This window comes from Onthophagus taurus, chromosome 6 (genome assembly GCF_036711975.1).
Source record: "Onthophagus taurus isolate NC chromosome 6, IU_Otau_3.0, whole genome shotgun sequence".
Taxonomy (NCBI): domain Eukaryota; kingdom Metazoa; phylum Arthropoda; class Insecta; order Coleoptera; family Scarabaeidae; genus Onthophagus; species Onthophagus taurus.
In genome coordinates, this window is record NC_091971.1 from 372,016 (window position 1) to 380,926 (window position 8,911).

The following is an 8,911-nucleotide window of genomic DNA, read 5'->3' on the forward strand; positions in this document are numbered from 1 at the left end:
CTAGCCACTTTCTCTATATGCAAATGCAGAGGAGATAGGCCAAGCAGAACCTCCATTGCTAGAGTTGGCGTTGTGCCTATCGCACCAGAGATTGCCAATCCAGCTACTCGTTGAATTCATGAAAGTTTACTGATAGCTGAAGTCTGTCGGACTTTCCTATACCAGGCTGCTGCTCCGTATGTGATCATAGGTCTAACCACAGTCACATAGAGCCAGTACAGTCTTTCAGGGGTAAGACCCCAACTTTTTCCACAAAGACTGCGACAAGTCCACAAGGATAGTCTAGCTTTGTGCAAAACTCCCTGCAAATGTCCATTCCATGACAGGGTTTTGTCTAGGATTACTCCTAGATATTTGACTTCCTTTGAGAAAGGAATTTCTTCACCTTGGATAGTTGGGCGGATTAGTCCATCCAACTTTCGCTTCCTGGTGAAGGGCACAACAATTGTCTTTTGCGGGTTTATTGAGAGGTTCTCTCCCTTACACCAAGCGCAAATGGTATCTAGGGTCACCTGGAGGACTTTAGATATCCTTGGCAAACAGGTTCCTTTGACCATAACGACAATGTCATCAGCATAAGCTTGTATTTCCACACCAACGGCTTCGACTATCGCAATCAGATCGTCAACTAGGAGGGACCAAAGCAGGGGAGATAACACCCCTCCCTGCGGGCAGCCACCTCCCGGCCTGAAGCGTATCGTATCACCGTGGAGTGAAGTAAAAACTATTCTACTATCTAGTATATTGCGGATCCAACCCGCTATAGTTGTTTCCACTCCCCTGTCAAGAGCAGCTCTTTCAAGAGATTGTGGTATTGCGTTGTTGAACGCTCCCTCTATATCCAGAAACGCACAAACCAAGATTTCTTTATCCTGCAGCGTCCTGGATACTCTACCAACTAAGTTGTGTAGAGCCAAGGGTTTTCAGCAGAAATGACGTTAGGCTGATGGGTCGAAAGACATTAGGAGTATTGAATAAGTCAGCACATAAAATTATAACTATTCAAACGGACCTAAGTATGCTCTTAACTAAATTTTAGAAAAAAATAGACTTGGTTCACTTTCCTTCTGACCCACTCAATTCATTTTCATTAATGTTTCTCTTAAATCATCCCAAAACATTTTGAATAAATAAATTAAAATCTAAGATAAAAAATATATACAAGAGAATACCGTTTTATTTTGATGTAATATTATAAACAAAAATTATGTTGTTTTTAGAAAATAAATCAATTATTCTAAAAAATGAACAACATTTCATTTAATCATTATGTTTATCTAAACATATAGCATTAAGTGTAATATTTACAATGTTGAAAGAAGCCTTCAGTGCCTAATCCTAATATCACCGTTTATGTTTATTTCTTTTTCCAATTGGCGATTATAAATCGCTTATAAAAATGTTTTAAACAAAGAAATCAATCTTGGTTTTCATTTCAGCATTTTTCACGCTAAAACTTGGTACAGTTCAGGTATTCTTAAACTCTGCAATAAAAATAAATAAAGAAAATATGTTTATTATATTTATAACTTTGCCTACCTTATATGAATTGTATGAAAGTCGAAGAAAAAGAAGTATGGTTTTGAACTTAACATTACAAACAAAATTATAGCTGCTAAAAAAGAAATTTTTTAAAGTAAAAAAAATATATAACAAATTTAAAATATTTACAGTGACCACTTTAGATGAATTTGATGTTTTATTTTGTACAGATGTTTTAGGATTTGAATAAACTTTCGGTTTATTGGCACTGGTAAAATTGCTCTATAACATAAAAAAAGATATAAATCATAATTTTCAAACTAATTAAAAATTTACCTCTGTTGAAACTGTAAGTTTACTCAACCCACCGCTTTTCTTACCAGCAACGCTTTGTTTTCCATTTCCGGTCGTCGCAGCATCGGTTTTAACACAACTTTGCGTACACCTATCAATATGTGTGGGCCAATGTTTTATTTGACAGGGATAATCGCAATAACTCGTATTCCAGCAACAATAAAATTGAGCTTCTTTCCCACAAACGGAACACCACTGTTTCGATTTGGCGTCCTCGATCCGTTTTTGAGCGTCCAATTCGCACTCTCTCCGTGTTTCATCAACAGCCCTTTGTCGTTCTTCCGTGAAATTTCGATGAACCTCTTTTAAAATCGTTTGAAGATTTTGTTTCATCTCTAATATTTCCATACTATGTTGTTGTTTTAAATTCTCCAATTCGAGTTTTAGGAGAGCTATTTCAGCTTCTACAGTCGAAGAGGAATCAGATGTTGTTGAGAATTCGGATAAGAATTTTATCATAGTTTCACGAAAATAATCTGTTAACTATAGAGTAAGGTTTATATAATGATACATTATTAAAATTTATAATTTACCTTATGAGTTGCAGAATTTATTTTCATAGCAATTGGTCCAGTTGAATTTGTAATCCGTTCACAAATCGAAGTATTATTAGTTGTTGGTTTTGCTGTTAACAACGGCGGCGGAGGTCGACTAGTCGTTTCCGTTAGCGCTTTCATCAACTTTTCCGGAATATAACCACTCAAATAATTAAAATCATCAACACCATCATCTTTTTGTGAAACAGCACCGTTATTTGTAGTATTTATCAAAGAGGAATTTGTTGCAGCACTCGAAATAACTTGGGTCGACATATTCGAAGCTGTTGTTGTTGTTAAACTACATAAAGGTGGTGGAATTGAACCAGAAACTGGATTACTATTATTATTATTGATATTACTTGTAGTAGTTGGATTTGAAATCGCTGTTAAAGTTATTTGAGAAGATAACGAAACTTGAGGTCTACATAAAGGTGGTAAAGGTTTCGTTGAAATTGTAACAGGCGAAGATTTATTATTTACATTACTTTTTGAAGGATTTAAAGACGATATCGGTTTTGAAATGATAAAAGTCGGGGTTGTTGATGCTATTAATGATGTTGATGTTGAAGTCGTTGTTAAATTAGTTATCAATGTTGTGGTAGTTATTGAAGAATTTGAAACCGGAAGTGATATCGAACTGACATTTATAGCCGATGTGGGGATAAGATAATTTTGAAATTGCGGGTGTTGCACGAACGATATCGAATTCGCCCCGTATGTTATATTTTGATTCGGTGGCAAAACCAATTGGTTATTTAAAAATGGTTTCGGTTGAGTTAGAATCATCATCCCCCCAGAATCAATTCCGGGTGTTGTAGTTATTTTCGAAGCGCTATTTAGACTTGTAGGGGTTGTTTCGGTTGATTTTTGAGGTTGTTTTGTTTTTAATAAAGATGTTTGTGGAATTTTCATGGGGAGTTTTAATAATGATGTAGGTTTTAATACTTTTTCAGATCCTTTCGTTATTATTTTTTCAATATCATTTTGTTCGATTACTTTTTTAGTAATATTTTCGGTTAACTTTTTAGTAGCATTTTCAACTCCTTTTTTAACTATATTTTCAGCGCCTTTTTTAATTAAATTTTCAGTCATTCGTTTAGGAAAATTTTCATTTCCTTTTTTATTTAAATTTTCAGATCCTCTTTTAACAATATCTTCGTTACATTTTTGAATTTTCGTATCTTTTTCATTATTTAAATTTAAAAAATTCTCCGTTGATTCATTATAATCATCATCTTCCGATTCAATTTCAGTTTTTATTTGAATTTCCTCATCTTTATCTTTATTTTTTTCAACATCATCTTTATTTCTTTCTTTAATAATCGGTGTTATTGTATGTCCAGGTATATCCAACGGATGTAATTTAGGATTTTTAATTAAATCAACATCAACAAGTTTTAAAAGTTTACTTTCAATGGGCGATGAAAACTCGAGAACATTTTGATTTCTTTTTCTCTTTGGAGTTCCATTTATAACTTTAGATTTCGACACTTTTCCAATTTGATTCTCCTCAATCGAATACATTTCTTCTAATAAACTATCTTCTTCATCTTCATCATCATCATCACCAAAAGTATCTTGTTTCAAATTAACCATTTCAATTTTATACTTAGGTTTAGCTACTTTTAAAACATTTTGATATTTCTTTTTCGGCTTTCTCATATTTGTAATAGCTTTAATCTTAATTTGAATTGGATTTATTTTTTCTTCTTTCCTTGTTGTACTAATTTTTTCTTTTTCTTTTATTTCCATTAAATCATTATCGATTGTTCCTAAAATCGTTTCTTTTGGTGCAAAATTTTCTTCTTTTTTATTAATGTCAATTTCCGGTGCAAATTTTTTAATTAATTTATCGCTTATTTTTATCTTTCCAATTTCCTTTTTTTCATCTTCGCTTTCAATTTCCATTTTAGTTATTGTTTTATCTGAAATATTCGAAATTCTACTTGAATTACTTTGTAAGCTATTTCTTCTTGATCGTTTATTTGAAATTATATCTTCAGAAGAATAAGTTTTTAAAGGTTTTTTTGGCACTCTTTTCGGTGTCATATCTTCTGGAGAAGGCGACTTAATATTTCGACCCTCTTCAATATATTTTCTCACCTCCCAATCTTCTTCATCACTTTGCAACTTATGTTGGGAATTTTCCTCGGCTTTAGTTTCATTTTTGTAGCTGGGGAGAAACATTTCAAGTTGTTCCATATTTTTTTCAGGTTGATACGGCGTTCTATATGGTGGATAATTAAATTTGCCATAAACATTTTTTAAATTATTAATATATGTTTCAACTTCTTTGACGCATTCATTAATTTCATCTTTTTTATGGTGTGTTGCGTTCGGATCTTTTACTGAATATAAATAACAATCTTTTACGGAGACCCAGGCGCGATCATGGGCCCCAAAAAATCGAACGTCCACCGATCCTTGATTATTTGTACACATTACTTTTGCTGGCCAGTACGGGAAGCCTTTTAATTTCGCCCAAACTAAAAGATGCGGTTTTGGGCAAACTTCAACGAACCACGATTTTTTTGTATTTGCATTTAAATAACATGTTGGGCAATTTTCGATTTCAATCATCTCTTGTTTGCAAATTTTTATTATCGATTTAGCCACAGTTGTTAATTTTGATTGGCCTAAAATAACTTAACATTTTGAGTGATTACAAAAAAATTAATAAAAAATTATTTTACTCGAATTGAAAACAATGCTGTTATGTAATAACCATTTTGAATCCGCTTCAAAAGCTTTTGTACTTCCATACGAATTTGACTTAATGTTTTTCTCTAACATTGTAAAATCCATTGGTTGAACGATGTAATTACGATAATCGGGGAATTCGCTTTCATTTACTGGGGAGACGAACGGCTCCGACTAAAAACAGAAAACAATATGATAACGTTAATTTATTTAAAACAACGCAAATATAAAAAAACTTACATCGTTAATTTGGACCATTCGTTTAAGTGCAAATTTTAATAATTTACATAGATGTCCCAGAGGCATATCTTTTAAAGCTGGCGACCTTAAACGAAAAATATGTTAAAATAAAATTTGAAACAATTCGTTTTTAACATAAAGCAGTCTTTCTCAAAGTGGGCAATAACACCCCCTTGTGAACACTAGAGGCCTACAGGGGGCGGTAAACGACACAGAGAAAATAGAGGGTCCTGAAGCCTATAAAATAATATTTTAAACCTATAAAAACGCGCATATGTCTATTTTTCAAGAAATTTGTGACGGCAAAATTACTATGTCGGAAGCAAAAAGGAAGAGACAGCAATACAATCCGGAATATACCGTATTTTCTCGAATGTAATCCGCACCTTTTTTACAAATTTTATATGCTCTAAAATCAAATGCGGAAAATAGTTGCAATTTGGAAAATAGTAAAATAAAATCACATTATAACAATAACACTTTATTAAGGGTTTTAGAACGATATTTAATTTTTATGTATCATTTTCTTCCCATATTACGTCATCTTCGGATTATACAAAACTTCTTAAATGATGTTATAATATTGTTTTCAGGGATCGTTTTCCATGTCGCCTACACTCACTGAACAAGTTCAGAAGCTCCTTTAATTGCTCTCGGTTTTGTTAATTCTCGAGTTTGTTAATATACATATACATACACAGGTTGTAGTATGGATGTTATCTCACCAGGTATTATTATTATGACAAGAAGTCTAAACCAAGGGCAATCAGTCTATGATGGTCTAAGACTCCTGGTCTAAGACTCCATACTTGTCTTAATCATTCCATCATCAGCTTTTCCATTATCCATTCTTTTTGTTGTGCCCTAACTAGGACGTCATTCAGGAAGTCTTTCAGATTTCAGAATGGTTTTTTTCTGAATATTAATAATGTCGACAATTTTTCCCTATCACTTGTTACTGCTAGCATCAATGTTATGCGCAATTTGTCGGAACCACTCGTTTATAAAGAAATTTCCCACACACCTCTTCTTTCCAGTGTGTAATTAAGTTTGAGACAAATTGAAATTTTCTTGAAAATCATTAGGAGCTTTTGGAAAATTGTAGTTCTGCGCCTCAACGATAACACCATTCGGCGCCTAAATCCCACAGTCCAACCTTAGCTAGTATTAAAAATTTTGTAGTCCCTCCTTTCGTTTTTCTTGAGAGAACTAGAAAACTGCCTCGTCAATTTTATGAAATCATCTCTTCTTCGGCCCGGTAAATTTTTTGCACGATGCCTCACAGTCTACAATAGCTACCTTGTCTTTCCGCAAGAGCCGCAACGTTACTCTCATTAACAGCAAAAATTGTACCAGCTTTTCGATTTCCTTAACGCTAACTTAATAACATCTCTTTAAACTTTGTTGTATAGAAGAACCTTTTAGATTTTTGCTACTTTTTTTTATAATTACGCTATTATATGTATAATTAAGCACACACCACGTTCGAGCTACTACGAGGGCAGTATTTGAACGGAATTCGTGCTACGCATTACTATTTATTTTTAAAATTATATTTATTTTCCAATTTTTTCTGGCTTGGTAAATTTAAAGTCTAGTCTAATAAAAACTCGTCGTAAGCAAGGTTTCTTTAGGTACATCAGCGTCAGTCAACAGAAAAAATATATATTTATGGTTAACAACAAGCATCGCATCGTTTTGGTGTTGTCGAATTGCTCAAAGAAAGATGCGGATTACATTCGCAAACTAAATTTTTTTACCACTATGCATTTTTTAAATCGGGGTGCGGATTAGATTCGAGAAAATACGGTATTAAATATGGATTTATAGAAAGTCCCTCTCTGCCTACGTGCCTTGTTTGCAAAAAACGTATTCTGATCAAAAAAATGTGGCCCATTTTTAAGAGCTAAGTCCAAAAACTTTTTTTAGCGGCTTTTAAACAAGTCGATGACGGAATTAGAGCCCCGTACAAAATCTCTTTGTTAATTGCTCAAATAGGAAATCCACACATAACTGGAGAGGAGCTAATTTGACCAGCTGTAAAAGAAGTTATAACCACTGTGCTTCCTAAACCAGCAGCAGATATTAAAAAATTTCGCTAATTTATTTTAGGTTATTTTTGACTAAATTCGAGCCTGATATCAATAAACTTGTTAAAAAACATCAGATTCATCATTGACATTAGATTAGTTTTAAAATTTAAATTGGAATATTTGCTTTAATTTGAATAAAAGTTTCTAAAAGTCTTATTAGAACAGTTCGTTACTAGAATATATTAGTAATATACTAATAATAATTGCAGTGATTTTCTAATTGGAATAAAGTTAAAAATTTAAAGGGGTGCTAAAAAATATTAGATTTTCAAAGTGGGTAGTAGAAGAAATTAGTTTGAGAATCTTTAGCATAAAGCCCCAAAGCAAAAACATTTTATTGATTCCTTCAAAAACTGAAAATCTAACCTCAAATACCTACCTAGTTTTCGTATTTTCAGCTGTTAAGATACTCGTACATTCCGGACAAATCCAATGAGTTGTTGTGGAGATATTCTTAAGACACTTAGAATGGTAAGACCTCGGACAAGTCGTACATGAAATCGTGATCCCATCACGATGGCATTTCCAACAAAAACCATCCTTATTTTTCTACATAAGTTTAAAAATAACATTTTAAAATTTAAAACCGATTTATTCTTACATTTTCTAGTTTTTTTCGTTTATTGACTTACCTCAACAAGTTCCATTGTAGCCTTTAATAACTCCTTATTTTGACCGTCGACAGCGCCACCTATCATTGAATCAGATGAACTATCTCTCTTTCTCTTTTTACCTCCACCTCCTTCTATAAATGACGCGTCGTCATCCTTCTCAAGGATATTGGGGCCTTGCCCTGGCTTCCCTTTAGGTTTATTTACCCCTATTTCAGCGATATGGGAACGCATTAATCGTTTTGATTCAAGCTTTTCCGGTATACTCATATTTAAATTAGCTTCCTTCGTTAATTGCATCAGCGATTTTAACTCTTTATTTTTAATATTCGACTCGGAATCTCCGTTAGAAGTATCGTTTAAATCTGATTGTTGTGATTCCTTCGGCTCTTCCACATTATCATTTTTAATGTCTGGATCATTAACGGTTATTTCTTTTTGTTCATTAACATTGAGAATAGATTTAGGAGTAATTGGGATTGATTCCGGGAGAGTTGTAACAACGTCAGGCGCTTTTTCTGCTAGAGCATCATCAGGTTGGGTGATATTTCTTTCTCTATCTTCACTCATTGTTTATTGTATTTGTATTAAGTTGAAAAACCGGAAAAGTACATAACCTAAAAAATAAGTACAAATTTGTTTCTAAAATAGTAACAATAACAACGCAATTTGACGTGATTCTTACCTCTTTTAGTTATAAAATTACATGCGCAGCGCAGCTGATTTCGCCAAAAGCCGTTGAAGACGCAAACTCCTATATTTTCTGTCTCTGTGTATGTTGACCTTTCTCTTAAAATTCTATTAAAAAAAAGAAACAACATTATTACTTTATTTAATGAAAATTAATTTATTAAATATTCATTATAACAAGGGGTAAGTAGTTAATAAGTAG

The 8,911-nt window shown here is 32.9% G+C and overlaps 1 protein-coding gene across 3 annotated transcripts; it reads right to left on the reverse strand.

The window, feature by feature from the left end:
* Positions 1-1,159: 1,159 nt before the first annotated feature.
* LOC111413939 (Zinc finger MYND-type containing 8) lies at positions 1,160-8,589 on the reverse strand. Of its 3 annotated transcripts, none has more exons than XM_023045086.2 (9): positions 8,041-8,589; positions 7,788-7,957; positions 5,316-5,400; positions 5,069-5,249; positions 2,370-5,011; positions 1,819-2,319; positions 1,672-1,764; positions 1,540-1,615; positions 1,160-1,484 (listed from the first exon to the last, which is right to left on the reverse strand). In XM_023045086.2, exons 1-8 carry the CDS (start codon positions 8,587-8,589, stop codon positions 1,607-1,609), a joined length of 4,230 nt encoding a protein of 1,409 aa, XP_022900854.2. In that variant the 3' UTR covers positions 1,160-1,484; positions 1,540-1,606. The 3 variants fall into 3 exon arrangements, with proteins under 3 accessions (XP_022900854.2, XP_071052770.1, XP_022900853.2); XM_071196669.1 differs by having other exon boundaries at positions 1,540-1,612; positions 2,370-5,020; XM_023045085.2 differs by having other exon boundaries at positions 2,370-5,020.
* Positions 8,590-8,911: the final 322 nt, after the last annotated feature.

Bases quoted from the DNA above. Each gene is read 5' to 3' on its own strand.
- LOC111413939 (XM_023045085.2), bottom strand. From the start codon at position 8,589: ATGAGTGAAGATAGAGAAAGAAATATCACCCAACCTGATGATGCTCTA. The intron at 2,320-2,369 runs GTAAATTATAAA...CTTACTCTATAG, and splicing joins TAAATTCTGCAACTCATAAG to TTAACAGATTATTTTCGTGA. The intron at 1,765-1,818 runs GTAAATTTTTAA...TTTATGTTATAG, and splicing joins AACTTACAGTTTCAACAGAG to AGCAATTTTACCAGTGCCAA.